This window comes from Suricata suricatta, chromosome 6 (assembly GCF_006229205.1).
Source record: "Suricata suricatta isolate VVHF042 chromosome 6, meerkat_22Aug2017_6uvM2_HiC, whole genome shotgun sequence".
Classification (NCBI taxonomy): domain Eukaryota; kingdom Metazoa; phylum Chordata; class Mammalia; order Carnivora; family Herpestidae; genus Suricata; species Suricata suricatta.
This window is the reverse complement of record NC_043705.1, coordinates 29,375,286-29,400,643: the sequence shown is the minus strand read 5'-3', so window position 1 is coordinate 29,400,643 and position 25,358 is coordinate 29,375,286. Positions and strand designations below refer to the sequence as shown.

Genomic DNA, 25,358 nt, shown 5'->3' with positions numbered 1-25,358 from the left:
GATGGATCACAGAATGGTTCTAATTTAATTTTTGAGGAACCCCTGCACGGTTTTCCATAGTGGCTGTACCAGTGTACATTCCTAGCAACAGTGAACAAAGGCTCCCTTTTCCTTACATCCTCGCCAGGACTTGTAATTTCTTGTGTTTATTTTTTTACAATAACCTCAATGATTTTTATTAAGAAAGGGTGCTCTATTTTGTCCAATGCTTTTTCTGCATCTTCTGACTTCTCTTTTAAGGAGAATGGTCTTCCTGCCAGAAAGAGTCAAACGTGGTTCAGAGAAACTTGAGCCCAAGAGTGAGAAGGAGGGAAAGAGTTGCTGGCTTCTTCAGATGAGTTAAGGATCTGAAAAATCAAATGAAAATGTAAGGACATTATCATGAGTCCTGAATGTGTGTGTGACTCTCTATGGTATCATAGGGGTTGAGAGAGGGACAGAGACAGGATGGGTGACTGTTTGGGTTTTCAAAGTAACAGCAAGTTTTTGAGATGTGATTTATGGGCCTTTCTAAAGAGAAGAGGTGATCTCTTGAAGCTAGAGTGGGTTCTGTAAAAATAGACTAGTTTAATGCTTCATCCCACCTCCGCCTGCACCTTGCTCCTTTCCCTCTCTCCCTTCCTGCCTTCAGCAGAAAAGCACATGAGTTTTATGTAAACCACTTGGTGATCTATTAAGAGTGAGCACACACGTAACCACCACCTGGTCAAGCAACAGAACTTGGCCAGCACCCCAGAAGAGTCTGTCATGCTCCCTTCCAGTTGAAACTTTGTTTTTAGAAAGATTTGCTCTCCGGGTAGTTGAGACCATTGTTAGTCACAGGGACTCTGCCTTTCATGAAAGCATTCAGCAGAATCTCATGAGAGTCTAATAGGTAGAGAAATGATGATAAAGACATCAATTTGAAGGTACTTGAACAATGAAACCTAATAAGATGTTTGCTTGCAAATGGTTCATTGTCCACAACAGCGTCTTCATTATGTTGATGTGCCAAAGATCTCTTGTCAGACTCTGTCCTGGCCAACTTGCATTGAGATTCTTACTTGAAGACAGTGGGGGCAGATGACACAGTTCAGGAAAAGCTAACGAACACGTTGGATACGTGACTGGATGAGGATCCCAAAGTATAGTGACATGCTAGGATGAACGGCTTGGGTAGCAAAATGACATTTTAAATCTCGTTACTGAATTTTTCATTTTATAAAAACCCATATTGGTTTTAAAAAATAAATCCTATGACCCAGCAACAAATATATAGTGTCATACTACCCATACCCTTTGTAACTTGCTTTTTGCCTTCTCTGTGTAGGTTTAGGACCATGTTGGGGAACCCTTGGCTCCTCATGTGAACAGCTTTCAGGGACTGGATCTAAGGCAGGTTCACTGTGAGTCAGGTCTGCGACTACTGCCAAAAACTTACATGTGGCCTGAGGCATTAGTTGTGGAGTGATCCTAGGGCAGAGCTGGCTGGGCCCACTGGACTCTGGAGGTGGGGGGGGGGGCCATATGGGAGCCCTGTAGGAGGGTTTGCCAGATTGTGAAGGGAGCTTTCTCTGGGAAGTTGGCTGCTCTGAAGCTTCAGAAGGGATGACTTTTCAGGACAGAGTCAGGTGAACCTCTCTATGTTGAGAGGGCAAACTTGGGACCAGACTTTACTTGTTTGATGGGAATCCTCCCACGCACGAGTCTTCAAAGACCAGGCAGCCAGTTACACCAGGTGCTATAAATAGCTTGGTGACTGGGTCTAGTTATCCCAAGTGCTGGTTCTCACATCAGTGCCAGGCTTACTAGTAAGGATCAGGTGGAGCATTTATGAAAAATTAGGTTTTTGAGCCCCATTTTTTGGAGTTGTGATTCTGTATGTGTAGTGTAAGGGTTAGAATCTGTTAGAATTTTTCAAAAAGTGTCCCAAGTACTCCTTGGTGAAGTGGCAGATTCCACAGCTGGTAGAGCAAAAGTATAGTATCTTTTGCAAGAACCTCTTGGGCCAGAAAGTAAGGAAGTACTTAGAGAATGATGGAAATAAGTAAAAGAAGACACAGAACCCAGTACGAAAAGGCTCTGGTGTTTAAATCCTGGATAATTTGAGCATCTAAATAAATAATGATAGCAATGGTTTATGGGCCATAGATTAAGAATCCATGAAAATGTCAAAAATTTTGAAAAAATAAAAATAAAAAAGGGGCACCTAGGTGGCTTAGTTGGTTGAATGTCTGACTTCAGCTCAGGTCGTGATCTCCCCACTCATGGGTTTGAGCCCTATATTGGGCTCTGTGCTGATGGCTCAGAGCCTGGAGCTTGCTTCAAATTCTGTGTCTCCTTCTCTCTCTGTCCCTCCCCAACTTGTGCATGTATGCGCATGTGCACGTGCTCGCTCTCTCTCCCAAAAATGAATAAATGTTAAAAAACAAATTAAGAAAAAAAGAATCCATGAATCCATACTGATAGAAATGAATGAATAAGTGAGAGAATAGGAAAGCCTCTTGTTTCACATAGGGTGACAACACATATGGGTGGAAGCAGTGATAGAGTTTGAATATGATCATTTGACAAACATCATAGTAATAATGATTTTAAGGAAGAATTATCAATGAACACCAGAGCTGTGGGTGAAAGTTTGATGAGGAACCGCCTGTCTTTATGTCTCAGTGTGTCTCCCCACAGAATATTTATTAATTTCTAAAAGACAAACAGCATCTTGATAATGGACAAATCTGGCAGACACCACCGTGACCAGTAATCAACATGAACATGGCCCATTGTGGGCCTGCCTGACATCACGTGGCCCCAGATAAGATGCACTGAGAACATTGCTTTTATGGTGTTCCTGCCCATATGCATAACCTCAATCTTTTTTTTTTAAATAAATTAATCACACTAATTTTTTTTTAAGTTTATTTTTTTGAGAGAAAGAGAGTGTGTGAATGTGCACACACAGGGGAGAGGCACAGAGAGAGAGAGAGAGAATCTCAAGCAGGTTCTGCACCATCAGCACTGAGTCCAATGGTAGGGCTCAATTCCATGAACTGTGAGATAATGATCTGAGCTGAAATCAAGAGTTGGATGCCTGACTGACTGAGCCACCCAGGTGGCCCATGTAACCTCAGTCTAACCATGGGAACACCTCAGACACATTCAGACTGAGGAATATTCTACAACCAACCTGTACTCTTCAAAACTACTAGTGTCGTGAAAGACAAAGACACACTAAGGAGGGGGTGTCAAGGGTAGAGGAGACTGAAGACATGCTGCCAAAACTCATCTCGCCAAGTCCCCTATTGGACCATGAACCAAAATTACTCTTGTAAACGGTATTGTGAGAACAGTGGGTAAAATCTGAGTATCTATAGATCCTATATTGACATTAATTTCCTGATTTTGTTAATTGTGGTATGATTCTTTGGTACACACGATAGACTTAGGGGTGAAGGGTCATCATATCTGCAGCTTGACTCTCAAATGTTTCCAAAGAGAAAATAATATGTATAAATACATAGAGAAAGAAAGTTAAAAAGCAGATGTGATAAAATGTTAACCACTGGTGAATCCCAGTGGGAGTTCTTTTACTATTTTGTAACTTTCCTGTAAGTGAGTTTTCTCTGTAATTGTCTGATTTTTAAAGCACCTAGTCTGAAATGATTGAAGAGTAAAAAACAAAAACACCACCGCCCAAACAGTGTCCCTGGTGATTGTGATGCAGAGTTATGTATGAGAGCTAGCAGATGTCTGTTAAAATTCTTTGGATCTACTCTCTCTGAGGCCCTGTTTCTCTCAGAGGTGGTCAGTTAATCACTGTGTATATGTCTGCAGGCACAGGCAAAGGGCCTCTTAGCGATAGTCTTGTGAGTACCATCATTGTGGTGAGTTGTGTCTGTCCCTCATTTACTTACATGACTGCCTTCTGGTTGTTGACTGTTTATGAATGGGTCTGGTGATAATCATACCCTTCCCCAGTGTCTACAGGAAACATCTGAGGGGACCAGGGTGGTTCCCATCATCCCCATTGTGGTATTAGTCTCATGTTACCAGCTGGATGTTTGGGTTCTCTTGAGGGCTTCCCTTGCATGTGGCATTTATTTTTTTAATTTTTATTCAAGTTGGTAATTGTATCTTGATTGACTAATTGATTGCTTAACCCCATGAATCCCTAGATGGCAGGCTAGTATAGATCCCTAATGAACTGCCCATTTCAAGATTACACATCCTGCAAATCCTTGTGTTTCACAGATGATCAAGGGCACACGCTAGCACACAGATAAGGTGAGGCCAGCAGAGAAGGAATCTTTCTGGGCAAGAAGGTGAGCAGGTGCCACTTCATTAGGCAGGATCACAATTGATTAGCCTGACCACATACTCCCCTGAGATATGCTTCCTTTCCACACTGCCTAGAATCTTCTCAGGGAGTATTTCAGAACAATGATGCTTTTTTACTCTTATTAAGAGAATGAAAAAAAATAATTATCCTGCTTAGAAATTCGTGAAGACTCATGAGAGAGCACATAGCCCAGTGTGCCCGAGTAACCAGTGGTCATGCCTAGAGTCTAGGTTTGGACTAGGATTCTGGAAGACACAGCTCTGCTTTGAGGATTTCACCTTAGTGTTTACTCAGCCCCATCTAACCAGTCAGCGTAACCCTCATTTCCCTTTACGGAATTCTGCCTTTTCCAATTTTTCTCCTTTTCCAGTGATCCAAACTCCCTTTTCAGCACTTGTTTTTCCAATTCACCCAAAGCAGGATCTCTGTGTATTTTCTGTTTCAGTGCACACACCCCTGATGCCAGCAGCACCTGCTTCATGGCTGTGTGATCCGTATAGTTGCATGGGACCCGCTGTGAAAAGAGCTTGTGTTTTGTTTAATGTTCTGTCCTTGCCATCTTGAAGTTTCCAGTAATGTTTTTTATTTTTTTAATGTTTATTTTGAGAGAAAGCAAGCAAGCATGTGGATGAGGGGGCAGAGAGAGAGAGAAAGAGAGAGTCCCAACCAGGTGCCACACTGTCAGTGCAGAGCCCAATGTGGGGCTTGAACTCATGAACTGTGAGATCATGACCTGAGCCAAAATCAAGTTGGATGCTCAGCAGACTAGGCCACCCAAACGCCCCAAGTTTATAATAATTTTTGAACCAGGGGCCTCACATTTCCATTCTGCACTGGCCGTGAAAATTATGTAGCGAGTCCTGAGTGCCAGAGAGGGAGAAGGGCAATTCTCGGACCTGAGGTGCACAGCGCTCTCATGGGCCCCATAGTTGAGTTTGGCAGTACACTCTAGGATGGGCTCTACCACCTTCCCCCGCTGCTCCCACCCACAACACTTGCTCAGCTTTAGTTAGCTAAAATATGATCTCTGACCCTTGGCCCATTGCCTGTAGCAGTCACCCTGACCCAAACTGGTTTCTGCAAATGCAATCATTTCCATTCCTGTGATCTCCCCCCAGCCCCACCCAAGGTTTACAGAGTAGCAGCTGCTGCCATCCCTCTGCACACAGACAGCTGACTTGCCTGCTGATTGTGAACATCCCAGTAATCCAAGTGCTAATGGTATTTATTCAGTCCAGCCGGCTTAGCCCTGAACAAGGTTTAGTCTCATTTATCTTGTCGGAGACGAGCTACGTCCTTCATATCCTTCTGTTGACTTTGAGCACATCAGCGTCAGTGATGTCGCTGAGAGGCGTGCCAGGCCCCTGTCCTTTTAACTCCCTCAAATCTCTGTCAGGATACCCACCTTCCAGCCAGCAGGAACCACCTTGCCTCCTCATCCCCTGCATGAGCCACAGCTCTGGTCCTGAGTCTATATGCTAAGAGGAAGCTGAGGCCAGCATATACATGCCCCGGGCATCTGTGTTCTTGAGGACATGGTCTGGGCTCTCTTTGTAGCAAACCCACTGTAATTTACTCTTGCAGTCATGTTGCGTTGGCTAGCGTCTTGGCTTTCATTACCTATTGTACCTTTAACACAGGTGTTTTTAGCTCTGCCTCACAGCTGAGGAAACTGAAATGAAAGGACTTGCCCAAGGTCATGGGCCATTGTTCACAGGCTTCCCACCAAGGGCTCTCCAGGCCCTGGTCCTTGCACATCCCCTAACCTCACTTAGCTATTTTGGGGGCATTTCATTGTCCCAAAGCACATAGTACTGAACATTCAGACCCCAAGGCTGAGCTGCCAGTGGAGAGAGAGGTTCCGAGAGCATGCTCGTCTCTGCTCCTCCAAAGTGGATTGGTCAAGAAACGCCCAGTTCTCTTGTCCCTGCCTGGATGGACTGAATGTCTTTGGAAACACTAACTTTGTATTCCCCACCTTCTCTTTTTTGTGTTCCTTAGCCCCACTACTGGGCATTACTAAAAACCTGTTTTCTGGGGGTATTAATATGGGCCCATTGAAGTGTCTTTGGCACCCCTGAAGTCTGGGGGAGGGCCCAGAGTTAACATGGGCTCCTTCATTTAAGTTGGTCAGGAGAAAAGGCCCAGCCACATGGAGGCCACCCTCAGCCACAAGCCCTTTCTTAGCTCATGGTCCTGCTCTACTCACCCAGGTTCTTCAGGATTCTGCTGCAGGTGAAAAAGTAGGTTTATTGCCTTATGAGAGTGATTTCATCAAGTGTTAAAGACCTCAGTCTCTTTTTCCCTCTGGTTTATTTCTGTGTGAGCTCTATTCTCTCCTCCCCTGATGACTTCTCTCCATGGGGATGGGGTGGGACCCAGTTGCTATTGTCATGACCATAGGCGCTCCTGGTTTATAGGAATCTATCTTATGGAGAAGGAAATTTCTTTCTATCCTCACTCTAGAGTAGATGGAGGGCTCGGTTGTCCAGTCCTGGGTGACCCACAAAAGCCATGGTGATGGCAGGCTGTGATGGACCATGGACCTGTAATCGATCCACAGGCTCTTCTGTGTGGTCTAGAGGGTTGAGAGCCACCCCATTGGGACCATAAGGAGTGAATGAGGCAGCAGTGTCTCAGAGGAAGGGAGAGTGAACAGTGGCTGTACTGAGGGGTGGGAAAGAAGTGATGCTGGTCACGACAGAGGCACACGCTACATACCCAGAGCCAGCCTGACTTGGGAGTGGTAAACTGTACCTGGCTCAGAGGGTTCTCCCATCTCACCTCTTGTCCCCAGAGCCAGTGTCCTGAGGCAGATGCTGCTCCTGGCCCTTTCTGGTGTCTGTGTGCCTGGAAGGAGCTTGTTACTAACTCTTACTTTGGGTGCAGTTATTTGCTGAGGAAGGAGAAGCAGGAGCAGCCTCAGCTTGCTGGGCAGGTTCTAGGTCCTGCGTCACCCCTCCTCTGTCCCAGCCAGCAGGCCTCCTCTTCGCTACAGGCAGCATTGCCTCCTGACCTGCCCTGGTGCTCCTTGTCAGCTGCACCTCTTGGCCCCATTTTCCATGACTTCCCAGGGCAACTTTCCACTGAATGGGGTCACCTCTCCACACACCCTCCTGCTCTTCCCTGAGCACCTGCCCTTCCCCCTGTTCACAGAGATCCTTCACCTGAACTTCAGCCTCCTACAGTTCTGCAGTGCCTTTTCTCCAGTGCAGTCATCTTGGCTCTCCCAGCCCAGACTTTCCTGTTCTTTCTCTGATCCCCCAGAGCTACTTGGTCATTCATTCACTCTGAAACGTGTGAAGTCTGGTGGTGTGGCCTCTCTCATATGTGTGGATCCTGGCTTGTTTGGTGGCAGAGATCAGGCTGCGCTTCCCCCAAAGACCTGTCCTGCATGTGGGGCTTCTCTGTGCAACCGCCTATCAGTGGCTGGCCTCTGCATCTTACCTGTGACATAGTGCGGTCTGGCCTTCTGCACCTTACATCAGGGCTCCTGTGGACACGGAGTACCAGGGAAGCTCTATCTCTTACTGGCTTGTGGCATCTTTTTATTCCTAGTCAGCCAGCTCATGTTCCATTTGGAGGATCCCAGGGATCTGCCTATAAGCTATGAGGTCTCTGCTTTTTGCCCTGGTACTTCTCTCCCCTTCTAATGATTCAGACCTGGATGAGCACAGTTCCCCTCTTCCCCAATACCGTCTCGTGTTCGTGCCCAGCTGGGTCCCTGTACTCTGCATGCTCAAGTGGGTCTCCTAAGACCACTCCCTTGTCTTCTGCAGTTGGGCAGGGGATTATCTCATCTCTGGGCTTTATTCTCAGCAGATGTGTAGACCAGGACCAAGCCCCATGTGCTTTCTTTAGAGGGCCTTGTCCCTATTGATCTGCCTGCTCCCTCTGAGGCTGATGTGATGCCGGGTCTCACAGCCCCCCTTTCTTTTGGAGGAAGTATTTGATGTTTGTGTGATTTTCTCAGCATGGTCGTCTTTTCCTAGAAAAGACCCTGCCTGTTGTGGGTGAGTGTTCCTCGGGCACATGATGGCAAAGACAGTCTTAATTAGCTCACGCTTTGATGAAGCAGCTGCTTTCCTCAAGTTGGGGAAGCAGAGGGCAGGGGAGAGGCTCACTGTGCACTGATGTTCACCTGCCTGTCTGGAGAGGAGCTGTCAGCTTCATTTCCCCCAGAGACCCCCACCCATCCCTAGGCTGCTCCTCAGACCCACCAGTGGAGTTGCAGTGGGACAGGCTAGCACCCCCCCTGCACATCTTTTCTGGATGAGAGGATGCAGAGGGACTCAGGCACCTCCTCCCATTTATAGCCGGAAAACTGGCTCAGCCTGCTAAGTTGTCTTTAAGACTTGAAGCTAGTGCCTGGTAAGAACAGAGGGTGCGCCAGCCATCAAGGCCCCGCTTGGGCCCCATCACCATGCCACTGGGCCAGCTTTGATAGAGCACCTGCTGTGTGGCAGGCCCTCTTCCTGCAAGCAGCAGTGTGAGCTGTCTTGTTACATTCCTCCCATTTCCTCTGGGTTTCAGACCCTGCCTCACTCTGCAAGATGCCATGAAGGCTCCTTGCTGAGGTTGGGAGTTAGGAGGAACAGATGATTTTTGTGTCTCCAGGGAGCTAGTGGCCACACTAAGGTGAAGGAGCCAGAGCCAAGAGGAGACTTGGTGCCCTTTGTGGGCTGTCTGGGAGAGCGCGAGAGCCACTCTGTGACTTCTGGCCTGGCCCTTCCCCCTCCTGCTGGTTTTGGGCTTTTTAAGAACCTGCTACCTTTCTTCTCTGAGGCCTTCTAAGTAGTTGTTGAGGGAGCCTTGACTACACAGTTCCCTTGAGGGCCTAACTACACAGGTCCCTGTGCTTGGCACTTATTTCCTAATTGATCACTAATTTAATCTTAGAAAGCAAGAGGTTCCCAGACATATCCCCTGCCTAGCACCTGTGGAGGTCTCAACAGCCAGGCTCTTATCCTTTCATCCAGGAGAGTTGTGCCTGTATGTTTGAACCTCATCACTCTTTGTCTAGCCCAGGACAGGGAGAGGAGTTCCAGAGGCAGCTCTAGGGTTTGAGTGTTTTAGTGTTGCTGTGTGTTGGTTGATACAGTCCTGGTTGTGCACATGTGTTTATTCATTCTTGCCCTATTTTCCTGGGCCCCATGACATAGGCTCTTTGTTGAGTGCTGAGAGTACAGGGACAATCACAGTAGCTACTCTTACAGTGGGGAGGCATCTGGGTTGGCCCTGTTTTAGGATCGACTCAGGGTAAGAGGTTCCTTGGATCTCATTCATTCTGCCTGTCTTCATCCCACAAGCGTTGATTACCTGTGGTCTGTGTGCTCCATCCAGGAGACGAAAGAGGAAAGGACTCCAGTCCCATGGCTGGAGGAGCTCACACTCAGAGGAGGACAGAGCCTTTAGTAATTGCTCTCCAGTGTATGAATGCCTGGGGTCATGGAAGGAAGAAGACCCTGTGCAGGCATGGGGAGTGTGGGGGAAGGCCTTCCATGTGAGGGACACTGAGCAGCACCTTTAGCATCAGGAGACCCTAAATGGTAGAAGTGATTTTCCTTCCCAGGTTACCCCAGCCGGTTGGCTGCTGGGTGGTAGGACATTGGCATGGGAGCTGTTGGCCCTGTCATTTTGGTCATAGGCCTTTGTACTGGGAAGATGTTTAGCACTTTGCCTGTTTCCTCAGCTAAGTTCTAACTTGTCCCGAGTGGGAATACTCCCTTATGCACCTTTTGTCCCCCAGGTGATGGCTCATATGTTATCATCTCCCCAACCACCCAGATCCCTGGGGAGCACAGTGGAATTCCCCCAACGTGGTGAGTAGGTGCAGTGTCATGCTGTCCTGTGCTTTCCCTCCAGCAACCCAAAGGTCCAAGTAGAGGCCATCGAGGGGGGAGCCCTCCAGAAGCTGCTGGTTATCCTGGCTACAGATCAGCCTCTCCCTGCAAAGAAGAAGGTGAGTTTCTTCTCTGTTCCTCCTGTCCAGCTCCCAGCACACCTGTGGAGCCCGAAAGGCACAGGTCCCTTTTCAGGCTCTACATGTCACCCTTGGGACCTGAGTCATCATCCACTGAGTGGCTTAGGGGCAGAGGTCCCACTCACCCAAAGCAGCATGGCAGCCTGCCTAGCTGTCTAGAGGCCTAGGTTCAGCTCCCATGATTAGTTTTGGGTGCCACCCTCCAGCTTCCTGTCCTCAGCCTCTGTTTGTCTACTGGGTGATGTTAAAGGCTTCCTGGCCTGGCCTCTCTCGTGGCTCTCACAGACCTGTGTTCTGGAGTGTAGCTGCCCCTGTGGTGGTGGGTGGGCCAGGAAGAATGGAGGCCAGTATGGGGTAGTTGGTGCACTTCTGGCTGCCTCTGCCTTGGGGCAGGACCCGCTCCGCATGGCTCCTCACTCTTTGCAGGTCCTGTTTGCACTATGCTCCCTCCTGCGACATTTCCCTTATGCCCAGCAGCAGTTCCTGAAACTGGGGGGACTGCAGGTCCTGAGGAGTCTGGTGCAGGTGAAGGGCACAGAGGTGCTGGCTGTGCGTGTGGTCACTCTGCTTTATGACCTGGTCACTGAAAAGGTGAGTGCCCAGACATGTCGTGCCTTCCCCTCACTTTGCTTCTGGCCATTTGGCCCCCTCCCCCTCCCATGTCTCTTCCATCGGCCTTCCATCCTCATGACAGTGGTCCTGAGAAGATGTGTCAGACTGTGCTGAGTGGATGGAGATGCTGTGCAGCCCTGAACCAGAATTTCTGAGACCTCAGGGAGGTGTCCTCTGGAAAGTGGCTTAAACTGAAACCTGAGGGCTGGTGAGGATCAGGGATGGGGCCACTGACAGTGGTCAGACCAGAGTGTGCAGGTGGAGGGCTCAGCATGATGGAAGGCTAGAAATGGCCTGGGTCAGCCCTTCATGGAATGAAAGGTCATTTGGCTAAAGCCTGGGATGGGGCTGATGAGGAGTGGGTGGGCTGGAGCAGCTTTGCCTGGGAGCCCTTGCAGCAGCCGGACTGCCAATTAGCCAGAGGCTAGAATGATGCTGAATCTTCATTCTAGAAACCTGGAGGTGTGTCCTCTGGGAGCTTTGGCTCTGGGCAAGGGCCCCAGGGACCCCTGCTGTTGCCACCTGGGAGGAGACTTGGTGCCCAACCCACTTTGGTCTTTGTGAGCCTGAAAAGTATCTTAATTAAAGCAGCATAAAACCAGCCAGGTCTGGATTCTTAATTTAGCCGCTACAGAGAGCATTACAGGGCTTTCTCAGCTGCCTCTTTCGAGCCACACTCCTGAGAACAGCCAACTGCAGATTCAGGAAGCAGGGCTGGGCAGCCACTGGAACCACTGCTGAGTGTTGGAGGCTCAGAGGCCCAGCCTCCCTCCCCGCCCCTGCCTCAGACTGAGGGTCAGAGCTGTCTGTCGCTGCTTCTCAGACAGTTAGTTTCTGTTGTGTGCTCACTCTCTGGCATCTCTGTCTCTCTAGGCCTGCCTTGTCTCTCATTCTGTTTGCCTGTCCCACCCGCTGCCTGTCTCTGTCTGTCTCTCCTCGCCCTCCTCCCTCCCTCTCTCTTTCTCTCTCCCTCTTCAAGCTGCAGAAACCCATAACAGCAGGCATCCATGTGGTGTTCACATCCAATTAATAAGGCCTGGGCACAGTTGACTTCCTGGGAAGGGGCCAGCAAGCCTAAAGAAGGACCTGCACATTGGCTTGACCTTTCCCAGGAGAAATTCACCTCTTTGCTCTGGTGTATTGGGTATCTCTTTGCTGCCCCTAGTCCCATTGTGACGGCTACTGTGACATCGCTGTATCCCAGAGAGATGCCTGAGTCAACTGGCCCCCAGCGCTAGCCTTGAGGCTTTGGGGTGCTGTGAACGCTGGGGAGAGACTGGTGTCTCTGCAGACAGTACAGGGACACCGTCTATGGGGTGGGAGGACAAGGGTGGTGGGGGCACTGGAGCCAGCCAGAGAACTTAGGGCACATGTCAGCCATGCTATCTATGCGTGAGGCAGTGGTGGCTCATCTGTTCTTGTGGTTCCTCAGAAAGAATTAAGAACTAATCAGACTGGGGCTCTGTCCAGAGCTGCCTGAGGTGAAGGCATGTCAGGTTGCTATTTGAGGTGCGCCACACCTTGAGGGTGATGTTGTGGCAAAGTAGCAGCTGAAATGCAGATTTCTCATGGAGATTGAACCACCTTAGATTACTACTTCTGCAGAGTAAGGTGGTGGCCAGTGGTCATGAATCCATGTCCATTCCATACCTCCCTGGAGCTGAGGGGACACAGAGATGACCCACTCACTGGTTCCTTCCACGGGTGGTGACTGGGTGTCTGCTCTGCCCAATGCTCTCCCAGCTCCATGGTCCTTTCTCTCTTGGTGCTTTTGGGCAGGCTTTTGTCCAAGTATTACCTGGAGCCTGTGGGCTACAGAGGCTTACAAATGGGGAGCTCTGACCTCTTCTGGGGAGTTAGGGGAGGCACTGAGATCTGAGGAATGAGTTATGGAGTTGGAGCTGAGTGGGAATGCATCTCCAAGCTGTACTTTAAAGGCTCTGGGGGATATTTAGTGTGGACAGGTGCATGAGTGAGGCCGGATGTGGGGATGAGGCCAAGTGCAGGTCCGGGTGGACCCTGCAGGGCCTTGAAGTCCTTGGGAAGCGATTTAGTCTTTATCACCAGAAATGCCCAGTGGTGAAGGGTTTGGGGCTGGGCAGCAATCTGTCATCAGAGGGCCGGGGGTGGCAGGTTGGGAGCCAGAGGCCCTGGACTGACGCAGTGCAGTGAAGAGCAGGGCACGTGGGGCAGAGGCAGAGGGCTGGGAGGACTGGGATGTTCCAGAGGCGGAGCTGTGGCTCTTAAGGGTAGGTTAGGAAAGGACTACCAGGTTCCTCTCATCCTTTTCTGTTACAAGATGTTGATCCCTGCCCTTCCCTGCTTCCTCCCCCAGCTCCCTTGGACCCAAGGCCATCAGGTGGTGACCTGTGGCCCCGGTCTCCCCTGGGCTCTCCTCTTGCCTTCCCTGTGCCCTGCATGCCTCATTCTCACCTGGAGTTAGGGCAGACCTTCCCTCTTTCTTCTTGCAGGGACATTTAGTACAGCCAGGAAGGGACATCTCCTCCCTGCTGACCTTCCACCTCTACATAGCCTTCCTCTGACATTTGAAATAAGCTGGAAACTCAGGTTTCAGGGTTTCCTACCTATGGCAGCCTGGCACGGTTGGCCCCCACCACTTTCTGCTAGTGGGGCTGGGTTTCTATACTTTAAAGCCATTGGCCAAGCATGTGACCTTCTGCTCAAATTTTTCTCAAGTCCTCAGGCCCTTGGCATAAAGGCCACATTCCTTGGAGGGACAGCCAGGGATTCTGTGTTCTGGGCCTCAGCCTGACCCTAATGCCCCATGAGCCAGGACAACCTGCCATTCTTCATGAAGGTGGGCCCAGGCCTGTTGCTGTGACCTCCTGTGTGTGGACCCTCCATCTCATTCACTTGGACAGCTCCCACTTAGCCTCACAACTCAGAGAAATGCCATCTTCTCTGCTCTGTGTCCTAACACCTCTGAGGGAGTGAATCTAGTGGGTCTCGTGGTGAGGATGGTGCTGTGCATACCACTGTACAGCTAACACTGCTTCGAGGGTAGATGATGTGGTTCTACTTGATGTCAGAGATCACATTGTTGGGTGTGCTGTATGCTGGACACTGGCTGCATGTGTGTTCACTACCCCCGTGAGTCCTCCCAACAGTCCTGAGGAGGTCGTGTCATCTCCACATAAGAGATGATACAGCACCCAGCCTAAGACCGTGTGGCTGTCTGTGGTGGAGCAGGAATTTGAACCCAGACTATCTGCCTCCACACTACACTGCTTAACTAAATTTATCATGCTGTTTAGCAAATACTCAGTTAATTTTTATTCTCCTGCTATACACTGAGCTCCTTAAGGGCTAGGATGTTGTGTCCATCTTGGTTTCTCTGGCACATTGCACAGTTGTTTTTGATGAATGGATGGATGGATGGATGCATAGAGAGATGAACATAGGGATAGATGGGTGGGGGAGTTTGTGTGAAGTCATGAATCCAGCTGACCTTCTCCCATGTTGGGCTTTGGAAGCACAAAAGGATGGAGGTAGATGGGGTGGACTCATGGTCAGCCACATGCCTTCCTCTCTGAAGGGCAGAGCTGACTGCTGTCTGTATGTTCTCTCCCCAACTCTGTCCCTGGTGTGTGGCCACGCGGATGGCAGATGTTTGCAGAGGAGGAGGCCGAGCTGACCCAGGAGACGTCCCCAGAGAAGCTGCAGCAGTATCGCCAGGTGCACCTCCTACCAGGCCTGCGGGAGCAGGGCTGGTGTGAGATCACTGCCCATCTCCTGGCCCTCCCTGAGCATGATTCCCGTGAAAAGGTGCTGCAGACCCTGAACGCCCTCCTGGCCACCTGCCGGGACCGCTACCGTCAGGACCCCCAGCTCAGCAGTACACTGGCCAACCTTCAGGCTGAGTACCAGGCTCTGGCCACCCTGGAGCTCCAAGATGGCGAGGACGAGGGATACTTTCGGGAACTGCTGGGCTCTATCAACAGCTTGCTGAAGGAGCTGAGATGAGATTGCTCCCTAACACCAGCACTGGACTGGGGTGTTGGTGAAACTGGTGGGCACCAGCTTGGGTGGGCTCTTCAGGGGATACCAGGCAGGAGGGAGGACTTCCCTACTGGGACCAGGGAATCATCTGGGCAGTGCTGTCTTGGTCATTAAATGAAGGCATGAGGGCCATTGTCTGTTTTATGTCTCTGTAGACCGGACAGAGTCCTGTGGTTGGGGGGGTCTGTGTCTGGGAGCCCCCTAGGGCAGTTAGGCAGATTCTTGTGTGACAGGCTCCCGTCAGGAGCCCCTGATGACATGCTGAAGGTTAGCCCACAGCATCCAGTAATAGGTCCCATAGGAAGTCTGGTCTCAGGAGTTAGAAATCCCTTCCTGGGACCCATTTCTTTAACAGCCAGTAGCTCTGTGACCTTGGGAAGTCATTTACCTTCCCCCGAACCTGTTTTCTCAACTGTCACAGGGGAGTGCCATTAAGTGAGAGAAAACATGCATAAAGCACTGCACCAGCGTCTGGCATCCAAGCTCATTCTTTCTCCCACACGGCTCTGAGGGAAGGTCTGGGGATCATCTCACTGACACTGTACCTTGTGCCCAGGTATTAGCTTTGAGGCCACTGGCAGTGGTGGAAGCCTTGAGTACTGTGTCAGCCCAGGCAGCTTGTGGGCTAGGCCAGAGCGACTGGTGCTGGGACCTTGGGGTGGAAGGACTGGGAGTGGGTTGTGGCTCCTGGGAAGCACTTGGGTATGCAGGCCTTACTCTTGGAGAGTGGTGATCTCACTAAAGCTAGAAGTGTGGCCCACCTGATTGGGCAGCAGTGTGGCTCTGTGCCCCAGCCCCTCCCCTGTGTCAGCCGAGGTACTCTGCGGAGGAGGCCTCGGAGGCGGGGGCAGCCGAGCCTGGCAAGTCCCGGCCCCCACCCCACAGAGGCTGAGTGCCAGGCTGGGAGCCTGCTGCAGGTTGCCACGGCAACCCCAGCCCTGGGCTTTCCTGATTTGGATTCTGGTGCGTTTGTTTTTCAGCCTTTCCCAATGCATCACAGGCTCTCTCCTGCTGATCAGGCAGCCCCTTCTGGCCTCCATGTAGAAATCTTCCCATCTTGGCTTTGCATATAGAAATTACAGCTTCACTGAGCTGAGGGGAAACTGAGGCTCTGAGAAACATGGAGTAGTGAGTAGCTTCCTTCCCTGCAGTCCCGTTGCTCAGCCTCACACCCTCTCCTGCCCATCTCATGCTGTAGCACACAGGAAGCTTGGGAGACAGCTCTTGCTTGCATACAACCCTCCTGGGGGGCAGGAGGGAAGTAGGAGCCTGTTTTGCCAGGGTAAGAGGCCTTAGGGTTCTCGGGCATAATGGGGATCAGACACAAAGTCTACCATGTATTGGGTGCTTTCTGCCTCACTGCCTTTAAAACCTCTAAATCGCTTTCCAAATACATCTTACAGGTGAAGAGATCCTGGCTCAGAGAGGCTAAATGGTCTGCCTGAGGTCACACAATTTGGGAGTGGCAGAACTAGGATTTGGTTTCACCGTGGAAGTCTTGAATATATGGCTCAGAAGGTGATAGTGTTTAATTTGACGGGCATCATGCAAGGACCAGGCTGGATGGCAGAGCAGCTGTTCTGTGGTGGAGCAGGGCAGGATTCAGAAAGGAGGTGCTAAGGTCTGGCTAAGGCCAAGGTCAGGGATCCCTTTAAAGATAGTGTCAGCAGACTTTGTGGGTGGATTTGAGATGGGGGAGGGGTTCAGGGGGAGAGGGAAGGCTGGGGCTGCTGCAACCCATGCTGGGAATGAGGAGGACTCGTGGTTGGGGAAAAGTCTGGTCTGGATCTCATCCTGGCAGAGGTGAGCACTGAGGTTGTGGGAGCAGGTACACCTTTGAGCAAGGGCTGGCAAGAGTGTACTAGCTGTGGAGGGAGCCCTTGGGGTGACCCAGGCTAGTAGCAGCTGGGACTGGGGCTCCCTAGAGCCCTTGAGTCCTCTGTCACCTCCTGGGTCTGATCTGGGATATGGGAAGGGATCCCCATGGAAGGAATAACAGACGTAGGGGCTTAATTGAGGACCCCAGTATCTTTTCATTCTCATGTATCCTGCACAAAATAGCATAACTATAAAGCTGAAAGGAAACTTTGGGCCATGAGCCCTTTGGCAGTGCGGAGGTCCCTGGGACTGAAGGAGGAGCCTCTGGGGGCTGTGGTGAGGGCAGCCATACCAGGGCCACATTGCTGAGCCCACAGCCTGCGTGATTTGATTGCTACCACCCTGTTCTCCACTCCACATGCACGCAGACTAAACCTCAGGAAGGTGAAGTTTAGTCTGCACTTTTGTCTTACTGGTCTCTGACATCCTGCTCCCGGTCCCTGAAGCAGATGCTCCAGGACAGAGGCAGCACTGTGACTGGGCCCCGGCTGCTTGGCCGTGGGTTCTGGTTACAGCACTCAGCTTGTCATTGACCATTGTCTGCAGGTCTAGAAGGATCCTTTCTCTGCCCTCCCTGTGGATGCCATCCTGGGAACTGTGGCCAACAAGTGTGACCTGGGATCAAAGTTAGGAAGTGCTAATGGGGACTGTAGCCACCAGAACTCTGGGTGATGTAACCTCTTCTGCCAGGGCCTGAAGGCTCCTCTCCTCTTCTCCTGCTCCTGTCATGTCCTTAAGGCAAGGACAGGACGGAGAACTCTGACTGGCTGACATACCCTAGGCCCTGGGTTATTATCACTTACCTGCTCCTCAACATGACGGAATCAGGCCGTCTCTGTGGGAGGATGCCAGGGATGGAGAGTGGAGTGCTGGTCCTGGGTCCACCCCCTCCCCATCCTTCAGCAAGACTTGGTTTTTATTTATTCAGTTGTTCACTCATTCTTAAATTCAAAGTGTGTTAATTAAGCCTTTCTTTAGTCCTTGCTAGGCCCCAGGGTTCTGAGGTTGGTAAGCCAGAAGCCCTGCTGTCTGGTGGAGGAGGCAGTCACATTGTGACACTCTGACAAGGAAGGCCTTGGTCATTAGGAGCTCAGGAGGCCCCTGACCTAGTTCAGTGGGTCTGGGGAGGCCACCCAGAGCCAGTGAGAGCCAAGCTAAGACTTGAAGGACTTGGAGAACAAGCCAGCTGAGGTAGGGAAAGGGTTTCAGGGCCAGGAAGCCAGAGGAAGATCTGTGCTGAGAGAGAGAGCTCCATTCGAGGCACCTACATATTCAGTAGAGCTGGAAGAAGTGATGGGGGGAGGGGCCAAGTAGAACCACATATACACCTTGTCCAGTGCCTCATCAGTGTTGTTAAGATAGATGGGGAAGCAAGGGATGTGTTGTAGGCATTCTCCTAGCTGCCGCCTCATTTGTTGGCTCTTTCATTCTGACTTATTACTCCATCTACCAGGACGGCGCGAGGTGGTCGGCAGAGCAGTGGGGGGGAGCGACAGACCATGGCAAGTGTATAATATGATGCCGGGCAGTGAGGGCTAAGAAAAATAAAGTACAAGGGGATAGAGTGCCAGGGGCTGTCAGGGAAGGCCTGAGGACATGCAGCGTGAACAGAAGGAGGCAAAGCAGTGAGCCGTGGGGTGTCGAGGGCAGTGTTTGGCAGACGGGGCGATAGCAAAGGCAGGAACGCGGCAGGGTGTTAGAGGGAGAGCCAGAGTCACTGTGGTGAGAAGTCAGCTCTGAGGGCAGATCCTACTAGCTGTGGTCAGGTCTTGAGGTTTTTCTTTGCAATGGGGCCGCTAGAAAGCTGTGGACACAGGAGAAACCTGACGGGGACCGACACTTAACGGGATCCCTCTTGTTGTGTGTGAGAACGGAGCACGCGGCCCTGTGGGGATCTGGTGCAGAGCCGGATTGGAATTGATGCGGTTTGAACGGGGGTGATGAGAGGGAAGGCGGCGCCAAGCGCTGGGACGCAGATGTGTTTTAAAGGTGGAGCTGAGAGGACGCGCAGCCTGCCTGCCTGGGGCTGAGAGGCCAGTGTCAAGGGTGAGGCCTCACTCAGGGGGTGCTCTCTGCGGGGGACCCGGGACCTAGTGGTGGACGTTGTCTGGGCCGTGTCCATGCTGCGCAGTCGGGGGAACGTGCAAGCCGGGGGTGCTGCCTGGCGAGAGCTGGCCCGCGAGGACGGAGCCGGCAGCAGTGCGCGCCGTGCTGGCGGCAGGGAAATCTTGAGCTGCTCGTTCAACACAGCCACTGTCAGAAATCAAGTTATATAAACTTAAAATTAAATGACATATTAAAAAAGCAAAGGCAATTTTGGAAAACCAGCAAATGAAGAGGAGAGGAGCTACATTGAAACCCAAAGAAAGTGGAAAAAAAAGACAATACTAAAGATAAGGGCAGAAACCAATAAAAATGAAGACAGAAAAGCTAGAGAAAATAAGGAAATGAAAGGCAGTTCTTTGAAAAAAAAAAGACACAAAGTACCCATCTCCTAGACCCTACAAGTATTAAAAGGGTAATGAGTGAACACTACAGTCAACACTAGGTCTGTGAATTTGACAACTTAGAAGAAATGATGGACTCATTCCTTGAAAATACTATCTTTCATTGGATTAATTTTCTTCTCCTTCTCTAACAGATTACCATGAACTTCATACCTTAAAACAACCCAAGTGATTCTACCATGGTTCTGCAGGTCAGAAATCAGACCCTATTCTCACGCAGCAAAACCCCAAATCATCAGCAAGCCTACATTCCTGCCGGTAGGTGTGGGGTAGGATCCCTTTCCTTGCCTTTTCCAGCTTCTTGGCTTCTGGCCCGTCCTCCGGCTTCAAAACTAGCAAAGCCAGCCTCTCGTGTGACACCAGTCTTAGACTCCTGCCCGCCTTTTCCCACCTGAAGGCCCCATGATAACATGGCGCCCACCAGGATCCTCTCTCTGTTGAAAATCAGTTTGATTAGCAACCTTAATTCCCCTCTGCCATATAATATATTCATAGGTTCCAAGGAGTAGGATGAGAAAATCTTTGAGGAGCCATAATTCTTTCTCCTACAAACATAAATTACCAAAACTCTATCAAGAAAAAAACCAGGTAATCATTTAGTCCTGTATCTATTAAATTGAATTCATGGTTTAAAACCTTCCCACAAAGAAATCTCCAGACTCAGTTTCACTGGCAAATTCTATCAAATACCAATTCTACAGTTAGTTCCTGAAAATAGAAGAATCTATTCCCAAACTCTTTTCCTGAAGCCAACGTCATTCTGATTCCAATACTGGACGAGGGTAAGAGAAGAAATGCTTCAGGAGACCAGTATTCTTTGTGTGTGATGAGGTCATGGGGCAACGGAGAGGGGAGATCGTAGAGACAGCTAAGGACTGTGATTGGCCTAAGGTCCCTACCAAAATCCTGAGTACAGAACTCCTCACCAGGATATTAGCAAATCACACAGTCAGCAGGGGTTTATACTGGGAGTACAAGGCTAGTTCAACACAGCTCCCCATGCTAACAGACTGAAGAAGAAAAAGCCTCCAGTTTCTCTCAGTAGATGCAGAAAAACACATTGGACAAAATTCAGTGTTCATAATAACGACTCTCAGCAAATTCAGGATGGAAGGGGAGCTTTGTTAATCTGACAAAGTGAAGCCACATAAAAACTTAAATATCAGACATCATGATCAAAGACTGATTTGTTTTTTCCTCAGATTGCAAATAAGGCAAGAATGCCAGTGTCCTCTGCTCTCTCTTTCTCTCCTTTTCAATATTGTACCAGAAGTCCTGGGCGCTGCATTAAGGCAAGAAAATGAAAAGACGTACAGAATGAAAAGGAAGAAATAAAACCGTCTCTATTTACGATGACAAGCAATGTAGAAAATCCCATGTGATGTAGAAAAAATCTCATAGAACTGATAGTTTAGCAAGAACACAGGATATAAGGTAACATACAAAAATCAATTACATTCCTGCATACTAGCAATGAACAATTGGAAGCAAGATCTTAAAAAACAGTACTATTTACAATAGCACCAGGGGATGCCTGGGTGTCTCTGTCTGCTGAGCGTCTAACTTTTGATTTCGGCTCAGGCTGTGATCCTGGGGTTGTGGGACTGAGTCTTGTGTACAGAGCTGTGCTGAGCGTGGAGCCTGCTTAAGATTCTCTCTCTCCCTCTGCCCCCTTTCCTGCTTGTGGTCTCTCTAAAAAAAAATTTTTTAAGGAAAAGAAAAGATTCTCTCTCCCACTCACATGCGTGCGCTCTCTCTCTCTCAAAAATTTTTTAAAGAATACAGTAGCACTGAAACAAATATGCTTAAATCTGGCAATATATGTGCAGGATTTTTATGCTGAAAACTAAAACACTAATGAAAGAAATAAGATCTAAATACAGTTGAGCCTTGAACAGTGTGGAGGTTGGTGTGCTGACCCCCATGCAGTCAAAAATCTGTGTATAGTATTTGACTTCTCATAAACTTAACTATTAACAGCCAGAAGCCTTACCAAGAACATAGACAATCAATTTATGCATATTTTGTATGTTGTATGTATCATATATTACAATAAACTAGAGAAAAGAAAATGTTAAGGAAAAAAACCTAAGGAAAAGAAAATACATTTACAGTGCTCTTTGTATTTATTGAAAAAAAATCCACATATAAGTGGACTTGTGCAGTTCAAACCCGAGTTATTCAAGCCTCAACTGTAAATGGATTCATGTGTTAGAAGACTTTCCTTCACCCCCTGCCCCTGGATTTATCTATGGATTCAATTCAATCCCAGCAGGAATTTTTTAGATCTCAAGAGTGGGATTTGAAAATTTACATGGAAATGCAGAGGAATGGGAAGAGCTAAAACCGTCTTGAAAAAGAGGAAAACGGAGGACTCACCCTGGCTGGTGCAGGTCTGACCACAAAGCTGTGGTCACGAAGACCTGTGAATCACAGCAGAGAAGTACACCCACACCAGTATAGCTCCTGGATTTTTGACAAAGGTGCAAATGCATTTCAGTGGAGAAACGTTTGTCTTTTTCATAAGCGGTGCTGAGACAGCTAGACAGTGGTGTTTTTGAACATGAACCTTGACCTCTACCTGTCTTCTTATTTCACTCAAAAGTTCAGTCATAGACCCAAAAGGAAAATTACAGAACTTTTAGAAGAAAACAGGAAAGGAATCTTTGTGACCTTGAGTGAGGCTAAGATTTCTTAAATATGACCCCAAGTGCACAATTCAGAAAGTGAAAAAAAATACATGTGGTTATATCAAAATTAAAAGCCTCTTCTGTGAAGGAAATGAGGGGGGAAAAAAGACAAGCCACAAATGGGGGAAAAAATAGGCCACAAACGGGGGAAAAAAGTACAAATTGCATACTTGAAAAGGTCTCATATCCAGAATATATAATCCTCAAAACTTACCAATAAAGTCAATCCAGTCAAGAAAAAAAAAGGGCAAAAGATTTGAAAAGACAGTTCTCCAAAGAAGACACCCAAGTGACAGACAAGCATGTCAAGAGGTGCTCACCATCATTAGTTGTGAGGGAATGCAAATTAAAGCCAAAGATAGTATGCCACATCGATAAAATGGCTTAAAATGAAAATTAAAACCTAAATAAAAAACTTGACCACACCATGTTCTGGCGAGGATGCAGTGTGATTGGGACTGACACAGTACCCCCGGGAACGCAAAATGATGTGCGAAGATGGAGCAGTTTGGTAGTTTCTTATATATACTGTATGTAACATACCAGTCTCACCTAGATACTTACCCACAAAGACATCTAGGTTCACACAAAAGCTTGTACACAAAAGCTTATATCACCTTTATTTGTTAAAAACAAACCTAGAAACAATTCAAATGTCCTTCATCTGGGGACCAGAAAAGCCAACTGGGCCTGTGGCCGTGCTCCACGACGAGAAGCAGTGAGCTGGTGATTGATGTGCATCGGAAACGCATGATGCTGAGTGAAAGAAGCCAGACTCGAAAGGCTACGTGCTATACAATTCTGTTACTACAACATTCTAGAAAAGACAAAACTGTAAGGAAAGCGTTTTGCTAGGACTCACAGAGGGTGTTTCTACTACGTTGGAGTAGCTCGGGGAATCTCCAGGGGTGGAACTATTCTGTACCTTGACTGCAGTGGTTATGCAACTCTATGAATTTGTCCAAATCCATAGAATTATACACCAGAAGTGAGTTTTACTATATGTGAATTTAAAATTAAAAACTTAAAAGTTAAGCAACATTCAGAACTCGTCCTTTGCCAGTTACTTGACATCTGACCATTACTATCTGTGCTCCTAAGATTGCAGCTGACCCTTGAACAACATGGGTTTGAACTAAGCGGGTCCGTTTATGTGCGAATTTTTTCTTTACAAGTACATACAGTACTGTACTGTACCTGCATTTTCTTTTTAGCTTTGCATAATATTTTCTTTAATTTATTGTAATATACAGTACATATAACACAGAAAATATGTGTTTATCCACTCTTTATGGTATGAGTGAGACTCCCAGTCAACAGTAGTTAAGTTTTGAGGGAGTCAGAGGTTCCACGAGGATATTTGATCACACGGGGTGGGGGCATTCAGGAGTCAGCTGTTCTCACATCTGTCTGTCCTGTCCAGGTGGTGGAAATACTACATAACGGTGCCTCTGGCGCTTCTCTTCCCAACTCCGCTTTCAGGACATCTCACTGGTGACTGTAAATCTCATGGAGGAGCATTTACACTGTGGAATGGAGGAAATGCTACAAATCCACACTTGACGTGTTGTAGTGTTGTCTAGACTTAAGTGATGGAGAACATGATAATACTGCCTATTAAACCCGAAAGTGGGTCTTCTGTAGATAGCACAAAAAATGGATGAAGTTGTCTTACAGTATTTGACAGCTGTTATCTGAATGAGTGGAGAGGTCACTCATGAACAAGTGCAATTCTGACATATGTTACTGTTGATTCACTTTCATCTTGCTTCTTAAGGAAAACAGGAGAGCACCCAACTTTATGGCAGAACTAGACTCATTTGTGGCAACCATAGGTTGGGGATGGATGCGACTTAAGCAAAAGTCAGTGAAAGCCTTTCGTGAGAATGAAGTTGGCTATGTGAATTTATAGTAAAGAAAATTGCGTATTTTGTTATTTGTGAATTGTGTACTACAATCCCTTTGTAGGAGTAAAACATGGAATAAATAAATGTATGTATGCAGCCCTTCCCCTCCCTGTCCTGGAAGGCTGGTGGTTAAGGATTTCCCAGCATCCCATGGGTTAGGCCCCATCACAGACAGGACAAGAGGACCAAGCTTTGAGGTCTGGTCACGTCAACATTAGAGGTCAAGAGGAGATGGAGCTGAGAGAGATCAGGGCCAGGGATGGGAGACGGGTGTGGGACACACAGGGACGGGGCACCCGCCAGCATCGCGCGCTACCACCGAGGAGGCCAGCGCTGGGGAGAAGGGCAGGGAGCGGGCCTGAAGTTGCGTGCAGGAGACAGGACCCAAGGGAAGCTTTTAGTATTGTCTTTGCTTTTTTTTTTTTTAGTATTTTTAAAAAATATATTTAAAATTTTTTAAATTTTTATATTAGAGAGGCAGAACTCGAGCAAGGGAGTGGCAGAGAGATACAGAAGCTGAAGCAGCCTCCAGGCTTCAAGCTGTCAGCACAGAGCCCAACACGGGACTTGAACTCAGGAGTAATGAGATCATGACCTGAGCTGAAGTTGGATGCTTAACTGACCGAGCCACCCAGGTGCCCCTGTCCTTGTATTTAGTAACTATGGGCAATATCAGATTTTGTCTGCTGATGAGGATAGAGGAGGAAGGAAATCCTGGGAGGCAGGAACTGGGAGAGTTGGGCATAAACTTTGAGTCAGCCAGGGGCCCCAAGAGTCCCGAGGGCTAGGTACAGGGGTGTGGGGGCTGCGGTGAGTGGGGGCTCGAGGGAGCCTCCTGGGAGGAACGCTGGGGGGTCATGCCCCTGCCCTATCTTCTGTGGCCCAGGGGGATGATCATCTGAGGCTTAGGGGTATTGCATCTTGAAGCTACGGGGCAGACTGTTGTGGACTTGGGGGATGGGCTTCACAACTCTGTGGCCCTGTGCCCTCAGCTGTAAAGTCGAACAACCCTTACAGGTTGTTAGGATGAGGCGGTTGGGGCTGGGGGTGCCCAGCACATGGCAGCTTCTCTCTTCGCTCACTGGGGTTGGGGTGAGGATTAGGTGAGGTCTTAGAAGTGTTTGTTCGGGGCCATGAAAGGCGCTGCAGGGTCACCGGGTTCTGCAGTCCCCGTTGCAGGCAGTGGCCAGGCTGGTGAGGCGCCGTCAGGAAGGGAGCTGGTCAGGCCTCACCTGAGGGAGGTAACACAGGGTTAAGTCTGCCCTGGCTGAGAAGCAAGAAGCCTCATGATGCTGAGGAGAATCGGTTTTTGTGGCAAAGACGTAGGAATGAACACCCCCAAGAAGGCAGTGGGGCAAGTCTCTCTCTCCCTCCGTCTGGGCCGTGCAGCTTTAGATCACGTTTCCTGAGGGCTTCCCGGCAGGACCTCGGCGGCCTCCTCACTTG

The 25,358-nt window shown here is 49.0% G+C and overlaps 1 protein-coding gene and 1 long non-coding RNA gene across 5 annotated transcripts in view; one reads left to right on the top strand and one right to left on the bottom strand.

Annotated features, from left to right (window-relative positions):
• SIL1 (SIL1 nucleotide exchange factor) overlaps positions 1-15,062 on the top strand; it is a 220,577-nt gene extending 205,515 nt beyond the window's left edge. For 3 of the 4 annotated variants that reach the window (XM_029942007.1, XM_029942008.1, XM_029942005.1), the window contains 3 exons: positions 10,181-10,277; positions 10,725-10,889; positions 14,538-15,062. In XM_029942007.1, coding sequence (XP_029797867.1) covers positions 10,181-10,277; positions 10,725-10,889; positions 14,538-14,894 — 619 coding nt within the window. In that variant the 3' untranslated portion in view covers positions 14,895-15,062. The remainder of the gene's footprint in view (positions 1-10,180; positions 10,278-10,724; positions 10,890-14,537) is intronic. The other variant, XM_029942006.1, reaches the window with a different exon arrangement.
• On the bottom strand, positions 118-10,825 carry LOC115294258. Its single transcript, XR_003909792.1, has 2 exons — positions 10,586-10,825; positions 118-347 (listed from the first exon to the last, which is right to left on the bottom strand). It is a non-coding gene; the product is annotated as an uncharacterized LOC115294258 (long non-coding RNA).
• Positions 15,063-25,358: the final 10,296 nt, after the last annotated feature.